Source organism: Mesoplodon bidens, assembly GCF_964165515.1.
Source record: "Mesoplodon bidens genome assembly, chromosome: 9".
NCBI lineage: Eukaryota > Metazoa > Chordata > Mammalia > Artiodactyla > Ziphiidae > Mesoplodon > Mesoplodon bidens.
Window position 1 is genome coordinate 1,610,278 of NC_138166.1, and position 21,326 is coordinate 1,631,603.

Consider the following 21,326-nt stretch of genomic DNA (forward strand, 5'->3'; position numbering starts at 1 on the left):
GATACAGGAGAACTGAAATTTCACTTTGTTTTCGGTTGGGATGATATCAGTTCTGTGTGTCCACGTTGGTTACCGTAGCCAATCAGGAGGTCTGACTGGCAATTGTATTAAGTCTTAGAAGAAAAAGAGAAAATGAATTATTGATATGTCTTGCTTGCTGGGCTGTCATGCAAAGCATGGGGACTGTTGGACAGAAGATCAGTGAACGAGGTAGTCACAGGTGAGATGACCCGGGACCACTGAGTCACAAGCCTCTCCTGGGGCCTCAGCAGCTGACTTGTTGCAAAATCTCCTCTCTCAGAGTTTATTAATGACAAACAACTCACATGAAATTTGGAATCAAAAGCCCCATCTCAAAAGATCTCTACTGCAATTATGAGCAAGTGCCAATAAAGAGAAAGACACAGTTCTCCATATTTTTCAGTCTAATAGTATTTATATTCTTTTGGCTGCTGTTACTTAGACCAAAACAGTATTATTATTATTTTCCTTTGCCGAGGAACATGAACTAAGTTGTGTAAAGTCGGTGTTCTTTCCTGTAAGTCAGTTTCATGTGTGTGCTATTGCTACAACTGAGTTTGTTTGGGCTTCTAGGAAGATTTGGCAAACTCTGAACTTCTTAGTTTCTGCCTTTCTGTTCAATGCCATTTAAATGTTAACTTTTATTTTTTAAAGAAAGGAGAGTACATATGGTTTCCCTGCACCTTCCAGATGTGTCCCTAACTCAGGTAGGGGAAACCGAATGTGAATGACTGCGCTTTTACACGCTCCATGCAGTACTTTATTTGCGTGTATGAGACAAATGCTATAAAAGTTCCCACAGGACATTTGGTCCTATCCAAAACTTCCATAAAACCTCTGGTCCATAAGATATTCCATCTCTGCCAAAAGGTCCTTGATATTTGCAAGACCATTTTGTCCAATCCAAAACTTACATAAGATATTTGGTCCATAGCAGAAGGTCTTTGTAGCAACATGGATGGATCTAGAGTTGATCATACTAAGTGAGGTAAACCAGGCAGAGAAAGACAAATATCATATTATATTGCTTATATGTGGAATCCAAAAACAGATACAAATGAACTTTTTACAAATAAGAAATAGACTCGCAGACACAGAAAACAAATTTATGCTTGCCAAAGGGGAAAGCAGGGGGAGAGATAAATTAAGAGTTTGGGATTAACACATACACACCACTATATATAAAATAGATAATCAACAGCCACCTACTGTATAGCACAGGGAACTGTATTCAGTATCTTGTAAAAACTGTAATGGAAAAGAATCTGAAAAATGATATATACTAATATAATATAATACTGAATCACTTTGCTGTACACCAGAAACTAACACAGCATTGTAAGTCAACTATATGTAATAAAAAAAGAAGAAAGGTCCTTGATATTTGGTCTTGTCCAGAGCCATTTGGCATGGACTCTTTGGATAGGACCGAATTTCAAGGACCTTTGGGTGTGGACCAAATGTCTTATGGAAGTTTTAGCCAGGACCAATATCTGCTAACCTAAACGTTTAGTCTTTTATGTTGGGATGAAGGAAACCAACATTCATCCATTGCTTATACGTTTTATATGTTGGGGGGGGCAGGGTTTACACAATAGACTGATGAGCTGGTGGTATTTCTTTTTTTTTTTTTTTTTAAGGAGAGAAAACTAAGGTTTAAAACAGTTAAGTAACTTGACTGAAGTCATCAAGCTAGTGATGGGGGAGCCAGGATTTGAGTCCTGGTTTGCTGGACACTTCCTTCCAACTCTACCTCTTTACCTCCCTGATCCCGTGGGGACGGAGGGGCATTTTGTGTGTGGCTGGGAGAATTTCTGGTACATGGAAAAGGGAAGGCTTATACAGGCCTGGAGTGCCTGGCCCACTCTGTGTCCGGTAAACGCTGAATCAATTTGGGTAAGTGTTCATTTACGTGGACTTATGTTGTGTTTTGCTCAAGCCATTGAGGGCAAGATGAATATCTGTGGCCTTCCAAGTATAAAGTCTTGAGTTGTAAGAAAAGGAGCACTGATCCCAGGAGCTCCCTGAGGGCAAGGAGGGAGGTTCCAGCAGGCAGTGGACCGGGTACAAGATGGCGACCGTGGGTAGGACCTCAGAGGTCATCAGGCCCATTCGGGGGCAGCCTGAAGGCCCAACAGCCAGCTCCGGCCCAGGAAGGTGCTCTGCTTGGCTCAAGGCACATCAGATGTTTGTGTGATAGAGCAGACACTTAACACGTGAGAGGTTCTTACAAATACTCCAATTGCTGGTTTGTTGTGAGAACGGGGTGAGCCCCAGGTGGCAGCCATCTGCCAGGGCCAAGCTGCTCCTTGAGAAGGGCACTGGCTCCCCAGCTGACCACCTCCTCCCTTGGTGTGACTTACCCGGGGTCCTGCCGCCATGTGGCTTTGTCATGCTCTCTGTTCGCAAGTGGAGAAATTTCACCCTAGAAAATGGGTACCTTCTTCAAGATCAGGCAAGCTGGCGGCATCAGAGGAGGGAGGGACCCTGGCCCTGCTCTCCAGTCCTGTCCTTCAGTTGGGGTGGGCAGTCGGTTTCTAGAACTTGGAGCACAGAGTCCTTACCCTCTGAAGACGTGAGCTCGTGGTCTGGTTCACCCCTGTGCCCGTGGGCGATACTCAGAACCTCCTTATTAGCTGGCGGGAAAAGGTGGAGAGGATGCTTCTGTCCCTCACTTTGTAAGAAGGAAATGAGAGAGATGAGAGCCTGCAGAGCTCTGCACAAACAGCAGAACAAAAGCCTGCTGCTCTTGTGGCCTGGGGAGCTGTGCATCTCAGGGGCAGTCCTGCCTCGGCACGGCGCTGGGTCGCCAGCAAGATGGCCTGTGAATTTCCTCACCATTAGAGAGTGACTCTAGGGGACTGTGTGTTCCCAGAAGTATTTCCTTCTCAGATCTGGTAAGTCCCAACAGAAAGCTCATGCTTGCATTTATTTATTCAAAAATACTTTTCTGAATAAATATTTGCAGGCATTGGGCTACATCCTGGATATACAGTGACAAACCGTCAGGTCCCTCCAATCAAGGGGCAGTGACCCTATAGAAAGTGATGTGCCCAGAGGTTGGTCAGGTGGGGTCGTGGTCTGCAGCGTAGGCAGGTGGAGGCCCCTCACCTAGATCCCAGTGCTGTTAATGCTTTGTGTTTAACTGACAGAGGAAGAAGGATCCTGGGGCAGCTTTCTAGGGAAAAGACCAGAGCCTGTTTCAGATAGCGTAGTTGTGAGACTGAGTAAAGGATACGGTTTTCCGCTCAAGTCTGCATCCCCTGTAGCCATCCTTCATGGCACGGTTCTGATTATGTAGCCGGAAATCCTTCTTGCTGCTTATCTGTTCCAAGGCTGAGATCCTGCCAGCTGGATCTCACTTCTCCTTCTATTTCTGTCGGGCACTGGGGTGCGTCCAGGACAGAGGGTGCCTTTCGAATGGATGCAGAAAAGGATGATGTCAGGCATGTGCCTGTGGCCCTGCGAGCTCTCTGGGAAGCCCTGGGCCCATGGAAATGCACAGCAATGGAAAATTAAGAGGCCGTGTGGCTCTGTGCGTTTCCCCTCATGGCAGAAATGATTTTACCTGGGAATATGGAAGACGCATAGGCTGAAAACCCACCGTTTAGAAAACTCATGAAATCCTGGATCTCATACAATAAAACACATCTTCTCAAATGCACAGCAGGAATGGCAAAAAAAAAGAGAAATTAGTCCATAGAGGTGGATGTATGAAACCAGAGAGGAAAGTCAGTCGTTCAGGGGAGGCTGTCTTAGGGTGTCCACTGATGCCCGGGGCCTGGACTCTTGGTACTCGAGGCCAGGCTGCGCCACGTCACAAGTCCAGGGCCCCAGGTAGGGAGAGTCAGATCGGGGTACCTCTCATAAAAGCAGACTCCCCGGAAGAGCCTGTCCTGCAAGAGGTCAGTGTAGACACACCCCCTGGATGGCCTCAGCACTGGGCCGAGCTGGAGGCTTCCCTCTCAGCAGTTGCACATGCCCTGCTCTGTATGTGGAGCTCCTAGTCATGCTTCCCTGAGTGCTCCGGATAATTCAGGTGGAATATTTTTATTTAAAGTGGTCCCAGGCTGGCAGGGCCCACAGGAATCTGACAAAGGCAAACACTCTCCAGCCACAGAGAATCCCCACAGATAAGGGTCCAAGGAATGTGATGTCAAAATAACAATTACACACAAGAGGAAAAAGCATCAGAAACAAGAGTCAGCCGAGACAAACGCAGTCAGATCAGACCCAGATGTTGGGATACAAACGAGGATATTGTTTTATGCACAGAGAAATAAATACGGGAATCAAGTGGATGGGTAAACCACATCGGTATATACCAAGTACTTGCCAGCTTTGGAAAGGAATCACATCGAGCCTGTACAAAGGAACGCTACAGTAACTGGAAGTAGTCTTCAAGGGGAGGGTTTGACAGCATGATAGGTGCAGCTTGAGATAATTTAGTGAATCTGGGGGTAGATTTGCAGAAGTTGCCCAGAATGAAACACAGGTGCACGGATGGAACACAGGAAGGACATGGTTTGGTACATGGAGCATAGGGAAAGCAGGTCTAACATACGTCCAATTAGAAGTTTGAAAGAAGTAGCAGAGAATGTGGAGACGATGAAGCAATAGTGCCGGAGACTTTCTAGTTGAAAGACCCCTATTTCCTGATTCAGGAATCCCAGCGAATCTAAAGAAAGGTCTATGTATGTGTGTGTATATATCACACACACACACATATTAAGTATATATAAAATATTTATGGATATATGTACATATATGTGTGTACGTATATATGTATGTATATGTATAAAACCACACCTAGTGAGACTGCAGAACACCGGAGAGAAAGGAAACTTTTTTTTTTTTAATTTATTTATTTATTTTTGGCTGCGTTGGGTCCTGTCTCTGCGCGAGGGCTTTCTCCAGTTGCAGCGAGCAGAGGCCACTCCTCATCGCGGTGCGCGGGGCTCTCACTACCACGGCCCCTCCCATTGTGGAGCACAGGCTCCAGACGCGCGGGCTCAGCAGCTGTGGCCCACGGACCCAGTCGCTCCGCGGCATGTGGGATCCTCCCAGACCAGGGCTCGAACCCGTGTCCCCTGCATCGGCAGGCAGATTCTCAACCACTGCGCCACCAGGGAAGCCCAGAAAGGAAACATTTTAAGAGGGACCACAGAGCAAAGACTTTATCTGCAAAATAACAGTAACTAGGCTGACCCCTGACATCTCGTCAAGAAGAGAAAACTTCCGCCAGGATTTCCCTGGCGGTCCAGTGGTTAACAGCCCATGTTCCCACTGCAGGGACCATGGGTTCAATCCCTGGTCAGGGAATTAAGATCCTGCAAACCACATGGCACAGCCGAGAAAAAAGGAATAGAAAACCCAAAGCTGTAGAAGAACATCTTTAAAGAACAAAGAGAAAATAAGCATTAATTCAATTTAGGTACCTGGCAAAACTATCTTTCAGGAAGGAGCCTGAACAAAAATAGTTTTCAACAAAAATAGAGTGCATACTACCAAAAAACCTTTACTAAAAGAAGTTCCGGGGCCTCCCTGGTGGCGCAGTGGTTGAGAGTCCGCCTGCCGATGCAGGGGATACGGGTTCGTGCCCCGGTCTGGGAGGATCCCATATGCCGCGGAGCGGCTGGGCCCGTGAGCCATGGCCGCTGGGCCTGCGCGTCCGGAGCCTGTGCTCCACAACGGGAGAGGCCACAGCAGTGAGAGGCCCACATACCGCAAAAAGAAAAAAAAAAAAAAAAAGAAGTTCCGGATGCAATCTAAAGGTTGAAATCCAGGAAGCAAAACAGGATCCCAGAAGCAGAGGCACAGAGTTAAGAAAGAAGGGATCAAAACCCATCCTTCACTAAACTGCAGATCAGTAGTTCTCAGCTGGGGTCTACATTGTCCCTACGAGGGAACTTTGGCCACATATGGAGGCATCTGTGGTCGTCATAACTGGGGTGGGCAGATGTTACCGGCATCTGGTGGGTGGAGGCCAGACAGGCTGCTGGAATCCTACAGGGTACAGAACAGCCCAACAACCAATATCAAGGGTGCTGGGGCTGAGAACCCCAACTGCCGATTACAAAAGCGGGGTTCTCCAGGGTGGTGACAGCTGAGCTGGTGGTAGGGCTGATGTTCCCCTGCCTTACAGGGGTTGGTGTGTCCTGCACTGAAATTTGAGCTGTGAAATTTATCCTTAGGCAGGAGATGCCATTAAATACAACTTTTAAATGTTCTTGGAAAAAAATGATCGTTGGGGAGCTGGTGCAGCTTGAGGCCAAATTCTGAAATAGGTGACCATTTTCAAAGGCTCCTTCTGTCGTCCAGGGCTATAGGCCACAGGTGGCACCAAGCTCCAGTAGGCCATGGCCAACTGTTCTGCCCTACCTGGAAGGAAATCCAGACCCCTTCTAAGTGGTATGCCCCCGGCTCCTGAAGCAGCTCAGAAAGAAATACTAACATACACCGTGCCAGACAGGTTTGCCCTCTGTATCATGTCTTTGCTTTTGTCAGAGGTTGACATTGCTACACTCATTTCTATCTATCTCCCTGGTCCAACTTTAAAAACAGTTTCTTACTTACATTTTACTTTTAAATTTCATGCATTTTTTGAAAAAGTATCTCAATATGTTTGTTTCCGAAGGCTTGAGACAAAACATGCAATTAGTTCCAAGCAAGCCAGGACTCCTATTTATTCATTCCTGCTAAGGTGTCAGGAGACATAGCTCTGTCCCCGGTCATGCTCTCTCACTGTTGACAGTTATGTTCTGGGGACACAGGGCCCTTGGCCAGTGGACGGCTCTCACCGTGGCACCTTTCTCCCCTGGGGCCGCAGTGTAGGGAGTCCCCAGCTGGCCAGGCTGCTGGCAGTCCCTTTCCACATGGAGCAGGGCCCCCCTGAGCACCTTTGCCTCAATCGGCTGGTCGTTCAGCCATGTCACACTTGGCAGAAATGTCAGGGAGAGTGGGGTAGGGAAAGATAGAATTCTGACAAGGCTGCTGCCTTTCCCTGGGCCTGTGAGGAGCAAGGGACGCTGGTGGCCTGAGGGATAAACTGTGCTGTGATGTCAACCCCTCAGCTCAGGTCACCTCCTGCAGCAGAGTCCCCTCTGGTCTCCTGTGCCCTCCAGGGAGTGAAAGAGATAAGCTCATCTTGCTCTAGGGTGACAGGACGCAGCAGCCGACACAACTGAGTGGTCAGCTCTCAGGGGTGCATCTGAGCTCAGAGATGGACCCCTTTCTTGTGAGTGAGCCCCACGGCCTCTTAAACCCCCGTGGAAAGGGACCTCATTAACTGGAGAAACCACTGGGCTGGCCTGTTGTAATGTCAGGATGCTTTGGAAGAGGCTCAGCTTCAAGGGGAAGTGCAGGGCCCAAAGGTGTGAGCCGAGGATGCCTGTGCCCCGTTCTCCCACCCTGGTCCAGCACTTGCTGGGTGATTGGCAGCTGAGGCAGGCTGATGGGAGCCGGGCTCCGACCTCAGATGTGTCCAGGTGGCCACGTCCTAGTTGGTGATGGTGAGCCTTGTTCCCGGAGCTGGGTCAGCTCTCCTCTCGTTAGCACAATTTTGTGTGCCGGACGCGCGGTGAGGCCAAACAAACTGAAACATCGGAGTTTGGAGAAGAGAAAGGTTTATTGCGGGGCCACGCAAGGAGACCGGTGGCTCACGCCGTAAAAAGCCCCCCGAAGGGTTTCGGCAAACAGTTTTAAAAGCCAGGTGAAGGGGGGGGCGGTCGTAGGGTATGTGATCAGCTCGTGCACGATTCCCGGATTAGCTGATGGTGAGGTAACAGAGCAGGGTCACAGGGGTTCACGTTATCAGACCTTAGGCTCCAGGAGGCCGGGGCTCTGGGTTTATGGTCATCAAGGAGTTAATATCTTCCATTTGGTGAGGGTTTTAGCATCTGCAAAACAACTCAGGAAATGTGCGTCAGATACTGTTATCTGGGTACTTCAGGGAGGCCCCACAGCAGAGGACATGGGGAGGGGTCTGTCCTGGGGACAGACAGACCCATGGGTCCTGCTCAGTTACACTCCGTCACCTTCACTGCTCCCTGCTTAGCGTTTAAACATTGTTACTGCCATCTCAAATGAAGAATGATGAAAGGGAGCAGCATGGTTTTGTTTTCTTCGTGTGCGTGCGTGTGTGTGTGTGTGTCTGTCTGTCTGTCTGTCTATATTAGGAAGAGATACGCACATGGGTTTCAATGCATTAAGTGTTTTCCCCGTTTGCTGCAGTTCCCACCACTCCCTATTAGGCACCTAGTTCACTGCCTCGTTTTCTTATATGACGAATCCCTGAAAGAATCTGAATTTGTGATCCCTGAGAGAACCAATCCCCACGTCACACCTCACACCCATCTTTTAAAAGCCTACTCTTGGGGCTTCCCTGGTGGTGCAGTGGTTGAGAGTCCGCCTGCCGATGCAGGGGACACGGGTTCGTGCTCCGGTCCGGGAAGATCCCACATGCTGCGGAGCGGCTGGGCCCGTGAGCCATGGCCGCTGAGCCTGCGCGTCCGGAGCCTGTGCTCCGCAACGGGAGAGGCCCGCGTACCGCAAAAAAAAAAAAAAAAAAAAAAAAGCCTACTTTTGGAAGACAGTTAGTTTTAGTCATTTATATGTTAAAGGAAAACCATTTCCTTTTCATTGCTTCTTTCTGCTAAGGATGACTTATCCTTAATCTTTTATACTAATTCTAAAAAAAAGGATTTAGTGCTTCCCATGTTTTTGGGGTACACGGGCCTCTCACTGTTGTGGCCTCTCCCGTTGCGGAGCACAGGCTCCGGACGCGCAGCTTCAGCGGCCATGGCTCACGGGCCTAGCCGCCCCGCGGCATGTGGGATCTTCGCGGACCGGGGCACGAACCTGTGTCCCCTGCATCGGCAGGCGGACTCTCAACCACTGCGCCACCAGGGAAGCCCGGTAGTTCCCATGTTTTAAGAGGAGTTTGGCTTTAACAAAAGTGCCCCCAGCCCCAGTCCGTACGTGGTCATGCCCAGTTGGCATCACATCCGTTCTATTAAGGTCTTAATTTACAAATCTGTGACTAGGCAAAGTATCTATTAGAGATACTCCATCAAAATCTCACCATCACCCATGCTCCCAAGTGTGAGGAGAGAGGCCCCACCTGACTGGGCCCAGGGTCCAGGGTAACACTCCAAGCCTATCTGCCTGTGGCCCTGGGGTTACTCCGAGCCTTGCTGGCCCCTTCTCCTCCTCTCTGAAAGGCTCTGTTTGCAGCAGACCAGGGCTGGGTGCCAGGGGCGGGTCCAGTGTGGGCACACACCTGCCTCCACCACAGAAATGGGGGTGCACCTGCTGTCTTAGCTCAGGCTGCCAGAGCAAAATGCACGAGACTGGGTGCCTGAAGCAACAGAAATTTACTTCTCCTGGTTCTGGAGGCTCGAAGTCCAAGATCAAGGTGTCTGCAGGGTCTGGTTCTGCTGAGGACCTGCCTCCTGGCTTGTACACTGCCGCCTACTCACCATGTCCTCACTTGGCGGGGAGAGGGCCCTCCTCCTCTCCTTACAAGGACGCTAATCCCACCTGCCGAGGGCCTCACCCTCGTGACCTTGGCCTCATCTAACGCTTATGACCTCCCAAAGGCTCCACCTCCAGAGACCATTGCATTGGGGGTGAGGGCTTCACCATATGAATTTAGGGGGAGCATTCAGTTTGTAACAGGAAGCCAGCAGGTTTTTGCTACATGTGATCAGACTGTGTGATCTGTTAGGTCAGCACCCTTCCAGGACATTCCCCAGGTCTTCAGCCCAGAAGAAGCAGCCTTCTTCATTTTCATGTTTGCCACCAAGTGAAATACACCATGTAAACACTGCCTGCATCTTTCCCCTCGTGAGTTCCTGCATGATCCATATTTATCTGAGGGAACTATTCACAAGAGGATTTGAAAGACATTAGGGGGTCTTGCCTCAAGCTAAACTATAAAAGTCAGTCTTTGGTGCCTGAGAAGAAAGCAGTGCCTTGTCGGGTTGTCAGACTGTTGTTCTGTTCATCTGCTCTGTGTGTGTGGGGTGTGTGTGTGTGGGTGTGTGTGTGTGTGGGTGGGTGTGTGGTGGAGTGTATTCTTCCTGAGACTGGAAGCTGACAGCTCCTGGGGACAGTTCTTAATTGTCCCTTTGTGTGCAAATCCATTCTCTGACAGCCAGTAGAAAGACAAAAAGAACAAAACAAAACCAGAATCTTCTCTGAAGGCGCAGGAAGCAGCAGTTTGCTGTAGCTCCGTAGCCATTGACTTGTGCTGGAGGCTGGAAGGTGGCTGTGGATCAGGTTCATGTCAATTCGGGGCTGCTATTCCCAAGGGAGGGAAGATGGGGGGGTGGGGACGGAGGGGCTGGAGCCCTCCCTGCTGGCCCTGATGGACAAGGGGAGCTCAGACAGCGGGCGGAGCCTGGGAGACATGGGCTGCTGGGTGGGCTCCTCTGTGTCTGGGTAGGACCCTGCTGCTTCCCAGGGTGGAGACAGAACCTTGCTCTAGTTTAAGATATTTCGGGTCGAGGAAACTAGAGTAAGGTTGGGAAAGGATTTAGCTTGAGGTCACGGTTGAAAAGAAAGCTGGGACCTGCATAGCATCTTCCAGGCATCTTGCAGGGAGTCAGGGGAGGGTGGTCAGAGCAGGCAGGGTGGCCCAGGACATACTCATGAAGATGATATGTGAGCAGAGCCCGGTGGCCTGACCAGACCCTGCGTTCCGGCCGCTGCCTTTCCTTTCTATGTGGGTTTCTTGACAATTCACCCGACCCCTGAGTGGGTGTTCACCCCATAAAAAAGCAGAGTTGAAAAGCATTGCTCCTGTGTTTTCTTCCAGCTCCAAAATATCACAGCTCCAAGGTTATCAGAAGCTAATGAGACCTGTGGTTTAAGTAGAAGGGGATTCCCCTTAAGTGCATCGCACTCACCAGTGTGACCCCGGGCACTTTGGGGAAGACACTAAGCAGCTGGAAGGACACTTTCGCCATCTGGTGACAGAAGTGTGACAGTGGCTTTGGGAGGATGCTAGTCATCCAGGGCCAAGGCAAGGACTGCTTTCAGCGAAGGGCGATTTTAGCTCCTGCCTCTTGTTTCTTCTTTTTTTTCCTTTCTTTGTTTTTATTATTTTCAGATATCATTTGATTTTATCACATTACATTTTTGTTAAAATAAGATGAACATTATCCTATTAAAATATAACGTCAGAAAAATAAAGAGAGATTATTAAAGAAGTCACCATCCTTTTTGGGGAGAGAAGATATGCTTGAACAGAGGAATTCATTTTTTTTTTAAGAAGATTATCTGATTGCAAAACTTTAACTTAGATTGTTGTTTTGGAGGTAAAGAAAAAAATGAACTGATAAAACGATATGGTCTCCAAACTCTAAAACACTTACTTTAGATTTTTATTTTGAGAACTACTGAAAAATTACTCCTGGAAAAAAAGGTTAAAATTTGTATTTATCTCTGTACACGGCAACTTGTTTCTTAATTGGAAGTTATCCGAATAATTATACAACAGGGTCATAATGTGTAAACAAAACTCAAATGCACAAACACTGAGATCTTGTTCTTTAGTCTTAGAACAATTCTTTTAGTTCTGCTGATGGTGGGAAACGTTATGCTTTCCAGTTTAGATTTCTAAGTCTCCTTGGGGTAGGTTCTCAGCCCCAGGAGGGAACCGTGGCGCCGGCGAGGCCCCTCCTTGTCTGGATGGTGCCCCTCTCCACCTGCTCTACCCTCCCCAGCTGACTTATCCACATTCCAGTCTGATCCCTTTCCTCTCCCTCCCACTCCAAGAAACAGCTTTGCTTTTAAAAGCCATAATATGCACACAGCTCGGCTGCCATCTGCCATTGCCTGCTTTTCTGTTAGTTTCTCTTTTTATGTGTCAGCTCCCCAGCCAGACTGGGCACAGAGGTGAGCGACTTGGGTGTGTCTTTGTATCTCTCTGTGAGAATACAGGATTCTGTTCCGGTCTTGAGCCTATGGGATTGGTCAGTGGAGGGTGGAGGGCCTGGTGGTGGGGCTGGGACGCCTGCTCTTGTATCGTTGCCCCGGAACCACGTGTGCAGAATCCCCAGCCCGCAGGGTGGGTGTGTCCACATTGTATATCTCCCACTTTTGGATTTGAAGTTTGTCCACTGGGTAAGTAGGAGAGTATGAGTCCTCAGCTACCCCTTATAAACGTTAGAGATGTATAGGAAACACTGACACACAGAGTAGAATAGTTAGGAAAGATGTAATAGGCAGAGGGTGGTGTGACACCTGCTCCCCACGTGCAGGACTGGATTGCTCCAGAATCTCGAGGTTTTGCTTCCTGATCTCAGGCTGTGCACTTAGGGACCCTGTTTCTAGCCATGCCCTTTATGCACTTGTCAGATCCCTTCTGTAAAGCCTCTGCTTTCGTGTTTATATCGTCCTAGCATCTGTATCTTCTCTTCCATTTGTGGATTAAATGTGTAATCCACATCCTGGTCCCTCATAATGGAAAGATTTCTCTTTCTTCCCTTTGCCTCGTGTGTGGGTATCTAATCCTAGAGCAGCTCCTTACCGGGTGGTGAGCAGCCCTTCCGGAAGCAAAGCTGTAGATTTCATTTTGTATGTTTCTCCTCATGTGCGGTGCAAGTTAATTTCAGCTCCTCTGTCTTTCAATGGTTTCTTCCTTGACTCAGTCCATATTTATGGAGCCTGTGCAGCGTTTTGCATCAGCTCAGTTGCTCTAATCATCGGGGATATGACAGAGACGTGACACGCCCTGGCCCTTGAGTTGCACGGAATCTAGTTGGCAGCTGACTGCAGGCTGGGAGTCGGGCTCTAGTGACAGGACACAGCGCTCTTGGCCAGCACGCCCGGAGGAATTCAAGGGGTCCTGGGCTTATGGAGATCCAAAGGAAGCGGGGGGGGGGATCGGGAACTGGGAAAGAGGAAGGGAGAGGGAAGCCCGGATTTCAGGGTGTCTGTTTTCGTGTTAATCTTAGTTTGTGTCATTGTAGAATCCAACACTATGGGGGTTAGAAACATAAACGGAGCCTCTCTGGTGATGAACAAAATAGAGAAATGGAGAGAAGACTTTATTTTAGGTAGAATGGTTTTAACTGAGAAAGGTCTGGGCTGACACCTCTTAGCTCACAAATTAATCCCATCTATGAAAACGTTACAATTCCTTGGGAAGCTATGCTGGGATTTTCATGCCTCTCATTTGTTTGTTCCTGAGGAGGCATCTGCATTCAGCCTGGAATTAGTGGGGTTTCATGGCACCCACGCCAGCAACCACAGGACGAAGTTCCAGATCGGAAATATAATGTGGTTGCTCGTCAGAGAGTAGGATTCAGGTGACACAAGGCATCTTTGAGTTCTCACCCAGGCCACTGGCCTCTTCTGGCAGCACAGGACAGAAAGATGTGTTGAAGCTGGATTTAAGAAAAGTATGTTGGCCTTCCCAAGTAGGTGGGCATTCTGCTGGGTGCTGGAAGGTGCAGCTGTGTAGGCAGGATAGAGCAGGAGGAAGTGTCTGGAAATTAGTTTCTTTTTTTGTGCATGAATTTTCATAGCAGCTTGATGGGTAACAGCCCCAAACTAGAAACAACCCAAACGTCCATAAACAAGTAAATGGATAAACAAACTGTAGCATGTCTATACAATGTAATATTGTCAAAAAGGAATGACAGGATACAGCACAGACACATCTCAAAATAACTATGCTGAGTGAAAGAAATCAGGCAAGAAAGAGTACATGTATGAAATAAGTTTGGGACACAGACAAGAGTGGGATTCAAACTCAACCTGCCTTCTTCTGTATTTCAGAGCCTGGTCCTTCTCATGGTTATGAAATGACACAAGGCAAAGCTCCTTATAGATAGATATCTAACTGCACCTGAGCCCATAAATGTGAAATACATGAGATAAAATACGACTGCTAACAAACAACTAGTATAGAAGCTCCTCCCAAGCCACCACTTACTTCATGTAGATCCTTTATGTATGAGGCCCTGAATGTAAGCAGTATCCATTAGGAAGGGCTCATTCTACATCTGAGAACCGTTTCCCACGTAAATTATATTGCTTGTTCCTACTTAGTTGTTTAGAAACAGGCTCAGTATGTATTTTACAGTCCTTACTGCCTATGTACATGTGATACAGACATGTATGTCATTACTGAGCATTCTGAGGGTCTAACTAATTATGAAAATACTTTAGCTACCACCAGGTTAAGATCTTTCTTTTGCCTCTGCTGTGCACTTTGTATTCACGGCTGCTTCGTGGAAAACATGCTCAGACGTGTCTGTTCTTCATGGTTTTGCTGCAGGTTAGATCCACTTTGCAGCACTGTCGTTCATAAGCCACAGTCACTGGGGTGACTCTGAAAGCAGAGGGGGCCAGTGAGAGCCCTCGGCATCGTCGGTACCTGGATCCGAGGCTGGTCCAGGCGCTGGCCCTTCGCCAGCCTTCCTAACCCCTCCCCCTCCACCCGCCAGCCATCACCCATGTTCCCACCTTCCTGGAACTAGCATAAGTGGGTCTCATCCGTCCGGGCTCAGGACTGGGATGAATGAATGAAGAGCACAGAGCTTCCCTTTACTCTCACTCCCAATTCTGCAAGACTGAGCTCTTTTTCTCCAGCACAACGGTTGACTACTCCAGCCCCTAGTGGGTACCTTGAGAATGGCCCCTCTTCCCCAAATGCCCGGGTGTTCCTCTAGGTGCTTCATCTAAGTCCTGTACAAAACTCGATTTGCAACTGGAAGATGACAGAGGATGGCATTTCTGTCATCAGGCGTGTTAGACAAGGTGTAGGTGGCTATTGCTAGCAGGAGGGTTTGCAGAAACACACCTTAGAAGCTCACGTCCCTGCTCACAGATCCAGCAACGCACTGGGCATTCTTACCTTCGGTTTGCACAGAAGGACAAAGAATGTGGGTTGACAGGAGGCCTTCTGGTGCTTGAGCTGGTACCTGAGGGCTCTTCGGCTTGGGTGATGCTCAGACCTGGTGCCTGGAATCAGAGCAGTAATGTGGAATCCAATCAGGGTCTGGGCAGGCCGACCTCCCACCAGGGTCCCAGACGCCGGAGCTGGCTGTCCCACCTGCTACCACCATGGGGTGTGGGGTGGATCCCAGCCACACGAGTGGTCTGGGGCAGACAGAGCAGGGCTGGGAGCTGAGGCCGGGGAGGGACACGCACACACACCCGTGACCCTCACTCTAAGCCTCAACTCTGATTTTTGAGAAGTAAACAAACCTCCACATAGTTGAACCAGGATTTCCAAATGGGTAGTGATAGTAAAACCCACAGTTCAATTTTTGATCACGTTGCAGACCTTTCAGAATTTAGCAGTCCCGGCTGCGTGTGTGGTTTGAGCATGTCTCTGTGGTGGGAGAGGGCAATGTTTCAGGCCCAGAGCAGGAAGGAGGGTTTAGTTTGCAGGCCGGCCCAGGAAGCGGCCAGGAGGGGCTCCTAGGGGCCTGTGACGATGCCTTTCTGATTTGAAGTTGCACCTTTGTTGTTCTCCTGAAGCCCTGTCCTGGGGACAGCACAGAAGGGCCCTTCTCTCCTTTCAAATTCCAAACCCAAATGGGGCTTTTTCCTGCTCCCTACAGAACAGGAAGCGGGTGGGAAGGGCCCTGGGCTCGAGCTGGAGCCCCGTCTCTGATGAAAGGTCCGCCCACAGCCTTCCAGAACAGGAAGGGCTGTGCCCCTTTCTTGAGGACAGACCCCAGTCGTCCCCGGCCCTCTTTGCTCCTTCCTGACTATCCAGCCCTCCAGATGGGACCGTCCTCACCCCGCCCGGGACAGGGGCTGCCTCCCCACCATCTGACCCAGCGGGTGAGTGCCCTCCAGACTGTGTGTCCCGCCCTGGAGGGGGCAGTGAGGAGTCTTACAGTGTTCCAGAAGCAGGGCGTGGTCAGCTCCTGGACATTCTCTGATTGGCTGCTGGTGAGGTCATCAGGAGTCAGCATCCTCAACCTCCCGGTTCCAGCTGGTCTGGGGTCTCCGTGCTGGTGAGCAGCTGGCAGCTAACTTCTCCCACCCGGTGGGGATGTCAGTATCTGCAAAACAGGTCAAAGGACACAGCTCAGAATATTGTCTATAGGCCTTGAGGAGGAACTAAGATAAATCTCCTTGACTTTGTTTAATGGCTAAAGTATTATTTTGTCTTGCTTGACTGTTTTCCTTTCTTTCTGCATTTTCTCACTTCTCTGATTAAATTTACTCTTTGGCTGAAGTTTTTCTACAGACAAAAGACAGGTTGAGGACATGGGTGAGGGTCTATTCTGGGAAGGACCCATAGTGTCCTGCTCGGTTACATCCTGTGCAACTCAGGGTCTCTGCTTTTAAAATTCCGAATCCTTTTCTTATCCTGCTTGCTGAATAAACCCACCCTGGACACAAGGATGCTACAGGCTGAAAAGAGAACTGGTAGGAGACAAGGACAGGAGGAGAGCGGAGGCAGAGAGATGCTTGTTATGGTAGCGAGAGAACCTTCTCGCGCCAGCACTGCTTCTCAAAAACGTGCCTTTACGTTGTTGTAAGATTGATTTTTAACTTCTACGGCTATAATGCAGACCAGGTCAAGATTTTGTCCCGGGCCACTCTAAAGTTTTTTCTCAGTGTTTTCTTTCTTTTGTTACTTTCTAAGCATGAACACACACACACACACAGAGACACACACACACACCCTTAAGTCGTGACTCCCAGCCAGACAGTGGTCTAGTACCTTTAAGTACAAATTGAGCTTTTGCTTCATGCAGTAACCAGGCCACTTGGTGGAGATTGCAGTTTTGGGTTTTTGCACAGTATAGACCAAGGGAGCGTCCGAGAGTGCTGTTTGTGTAGTGCTGGTCGTGCCACTCGTGTTGTACGCAAAAGTCAAGTGGGGCTTCCTTGCCCAGAAAACTGTTTGGCAACCCCCGCCCCATCCGCACTGTCCTTTAAAGCACGTGTTTCCACATCACAGCTCCCAATTGCTGGGTCCACATGTGCTGTTTCTGCCTTGTCATGGGTCACCCCAGATGAAAAATCACTCTGTGGGTGGTTTCCAGGAAAAAAGAAACCGTCCCCATCACGGCCTGCCTGAGTGACTACAGGAGGATTTGTTGGCAGCGTCCAGCATTGCCAGGAATGGCCGTTATGCTTGAGTGGAGCCGTCCAGAAAGGTAGAATGGGGGCCAGTGGCTGGAAAGGACAGCAAGGCCAGCTGGAGCCTGGAGGTGAAGGCCATGGGGACGCTGGGTGATGAGCCCTGAGAGGCCCTGGACTCGAGCCGGAGCCCTGTCTCGGACGAAGGTCTGCCCACAGCCGGTGGCCTGATGCCTCTGGGTCTCAGTTTCCTCGCCAGAAACTAGGGCGATCATGTTAGTAGGGGTGTTTAGTGTTGCCATGAGACGGACATGAGATCACGCTGGGCCGGCCCCCGGCCGGGTCCCCGGCCCTGCGAAGCCCCCCGCCTCCTTCCCTTACCCCTCCCTTCCTGCCCTGCTCCGCTGTCTTCTCACAGCAGAGATGCTGGGGGTGGGCCCGGCCGGCTGGGTGGCCCTGGGCGGAGCTGTGGGAAAGGGGTTCACCTGCAGGATGCCTGGCTGGGCAAGAATCCAATATGACGTGTTATTTACTTTTTTAAGAAACAAAACCCTTTCTTCAACAGAAAGCTTATAAAGAAGCTCACTATGTGGGTTGATAAAAATACAGAGGCTCCGGTGTGGAGCTGGGAGGGATTGAGCATCCCAGGCCCCATCGGTGTGCCCCCCCTTCCCCCCAGGGGAGGCTGCTCAGCCCCAGCCCCAGCCCCGTCCTCACGCTCTGGGACCCCGGGGCTGGTGAGTGCGTGCCGTTCCGGGCCGAGGATGGAGACACTACCCTGACCGTGGCCTGTGTTGCAGGTGTCGCCGTGCGAGCGGTGCCGCTGCGAGGCCAGCGGGGAAGTGCTGTGCGCGGTGTCCGCGTGTCCACAGACCGAGTGCGTGGACCCCGTGTACGAGCCCGACCAGTGCTGCCCAATCTGCAAAAACGGTAGGTGGATGCGCATCCGGCCCGCGATCACGCAGGGGTCCCTGCGCGCTTCCCGCCGATGAAGCACCGGATGCAGTGCGGGATGCACTGCAGGAGGCATGTGAGTTTCAGTATTTGCATCCACGCCCTTGCACGCGGGTTCCTGCTCTCTGGGCCCCGGGGACCCGCGGGAGCTGGGCTCCAGTAAGGCCTGCTCTGTCTTATCGGTGTCAGCACAGTGTTTTGCACCCGTTTAGTTCTTTGGGGGAAAATTCAATTTCCACTCTTGAGGAGAGTCGCTTATTTTAATTTAACTTTGTTTGTTCTTGCAAAGCAGTTTCTCTCTTTCCGAGACAAATCAAACATGCCGGTTGGGCTTATTTACTTTTCATTACCAAGTGGATTAAGCGTGAAACATCGTTGAATATTTTTCATAAGCAACTTTGGCAGGAAGAGAACCCCCTCTTACTCCCAGTGAGAGCCTGGGGGAGATCAAAAGCCTTGTCTGCTTTATGAAAGAAAAATGGCAGGATGGCTTTGGTTAGCAAGGGAGAGTGTTTCCTCATCCTGAAAGATAAGTACTTTGTACCTGAGATGCTGCGTGCATCCGGGCATCACTTTAAGAGGGTGTTGAGAAGAGTGGGTTCCCGGGGAGGATGGGATGAAGACCCATGGCCCAGGATGGTGGTTGGATGAAGCAGTTGAGTGCAGCTTGGAAGAGAGTGGACTCTGGACATAAGACCACATCTTCAAGTACATGAGGGTCCTGCCTTGGGAGAGGGTTGGGTCGTCTCTGTGTGGCCCCAAGGCCACGGTGCTAGGACGAAGCCAGGGCAGAGTGTCTCAAAAAGATGAAGGCAACTCCATGGCCTGAGCATTTCAGAGACGGGAGGGGCTCACCTGTGAGGTTATCAGCTCGTCATCTGTGGGGTTGCTGGACATCAGGCCGTGTGGTGTGGGCTTTGTCATTGGCTTATGGTTACACGAGGCCGCTGTTAGTGGCTGAGGCAATTCTGAGATTCTGCGGTCATGCCCACTGCGTGGGCTGTGAGGTTCCATGGATACCTTTCACCAAGTGCACCCAGATACCTAGATTTCACCACGAGAAATTTTAAAATTCTTGGGCCTCCCTGGTGGCGCAGTGGTTGAGAGTCCGCCTGCCGATGCAGGGGACATGGGTTCGCGCCCCAGTCTGGGAAGATCCCACATGCCGCGGAGCGGCTGGGCCCGTGAGCCATGGCCGCTGAGCCTGCGCGTCCGGAGCCTGTGCTCCGCAACGGGAGAGGCCACAACAGTGAGAGGCCCGCGTACCGCAAAAAGAAAAAGAAAAAAAACATTTTAAAACTCTTGAAAGCAATCAACAGAAGTGGACGTGAAGCTTCTGTGGAAGCAGGACGGTGGCAGCCTCTCCACCGGTGGTGTGGAGTGAAGTAAGCGTGGGGAGAGGGCGCTGGTGCCTGGGGTTGGTGAGGAAACCACACGACTGAGGTCCAGGCTGCAGCACACTGCACGAGGCGGCATGGCTGAGCCTTTCCGAGTCAGTGATGCTTAGTGAATGGCTTTAATATAAGTGGCTCAAATAGTTGGCATCTTAAGTACGCAAGATATTGTGTCGCCCTTGTCAGTTATGACAAAAAAATAAACACAAAGTTTTGGCCTTAGGCAGTCAGGGAATTCTCGTTTGGATGTTTACAAAAGATGGAAAGACATGATTTCAATCCTTGAGGATATTTTCAATCCCCGAAACTTTAGAAAGGCTTCAAACCTACCGAAAAGTTGATAAATAGCACGAAGAACAGAGGTGTACCCTTCACTGTATTTACCTGTTATTCACGTTTTGCCGTTTTATTTGCTTTGTCTCTTTTGAGTTCTGTCTCTGTCCCCATCTCTCCCTATCTCTGTATATCACCCAACACTGTCAATACATTTGCTTAGTTGTTCTTTTTCATAATACACACAGGATACCTTCTATTTATACCACAACCAGCATGAAACCTATTGGTTAAAGTTCAAGACTTTTTTGCAGTTCTTTTTGCCCTTAAGATATATCCCAATTAGGGTATAGAGTTAGAGAACTTAGAAATTACTTGAATTAATTCTTTATCAAGTGTGGATATGTTAAAATTTTATAAACATTTAAAGTCACTTATTTCTGTTTGATTCAGTTTTTAACATTAAGATATAATTTTATTGTTTGAATAAGCAAACAATGTTCAAAAGTAAAACCTGTATAAATATGGTGTAGTCAGAAATTCACAGAATGTTTTAAAGTTGCACTGATGGTTTGGGGAGAGAGATGGTTGTTGCCTTGATAGCAAACTTCTAAATGCTCTGCCAATTGCCTTTACACTTTGAGAGACAGCATAGAATGAAATAAGGCAGGATTGGGGGTATTGTATTAAAGATTCTTAGAAGGAGGATGAATATGTTTTGTAAAACTAGATTAAGAAAGATTACAGGATACAAAAGGATTTGTATTCAAATGTTTGATCCAATTATATCAAAACAGCAACAACTTTTTATTTTCAGGAATACACCCAGAAATAAATTTAAATGTCTAATCATGTAAGTACTCTTAAGTTTTGTTATAACGTATTCACTAGATATAATCTGTCTTTCATCTGTCTCTACCTGTAGGGTATTCTGACCTTGACAGGGCAAATGGTGTTCAGAATTCTTACTGAAAAATTTGCTTGAAAAATGAGAACAGTTTCTATCAGAAATGAACGTCCTGTAATAATTGGTTGAGATTGGTGAATAATTGACAGTAGTCCATCCCTACTGCTGTGCACAAAACTTCATGTTTTCAATAAGAAAAAGTTATACATCTGATAGATCACAGATTACAGGACATCAAAAGTGATGCCTTGTAAAATTAAATGCTTAGATAGACTTAGCTTGGATGGAAAGGAAAATCACGATTCAGTTGCAAGCTGCCAGTCACTTGCATCAAAGGAACAAAAGTTTGAAATCAAGAATGCCTGGAATATAAATAAATGATCACAAGTCACATACAACTTAAAATAATCACTTTGTTGATTTGTATAGATCAATCTCCCAAGGATTTTATTTTCTTTGGGACTGGTTTTTGGATTTTTCCTACTGATACAAACAGTGAGTGTTCTATTGACTTTCAGGATTTCAGGTTTTCTCTGGTGCTGGTGTACCTCAGATGAGGCTCACGTTCACAGCACACATTCCCTTCAAGCCGGAGATCAGAAGACTTCCGTCCTGCATGTGTGCACCTTACCTTACTTTAAACATTCAAAGGAAGGAAACTGACAAATGTAAGACATTGATGTTGACAAAGGAGGGCCTTGTTGGGATTAGCGCTG

General features: G+C 48.9%; 1 protein-coding gene across 2 annotated transcripts in view; it reads left to right on the forward strand.

Annotated features, from left to right (window-relative positions):
- Positions 1-21,326, forward strand: part of VWC2 (von Willebrand factor C domain containing 2) — a 120,751-nt gene that overhangs the window by 7,856 nt on the left and 91,569 nt on the right. For both annotated transcript variants that reach the window (XM_081244797.1, XM_081244796.1), the window contains exon 3: positions 17,883-18,012. In XM_081244797.1, the coding sequence (XP_081100923.1) occupies positions 17,883-18,012 (130 nt within the window). The remainder of the gene's footprint in view (positions 1-17,882; positions 18,013-21,326) is intronic.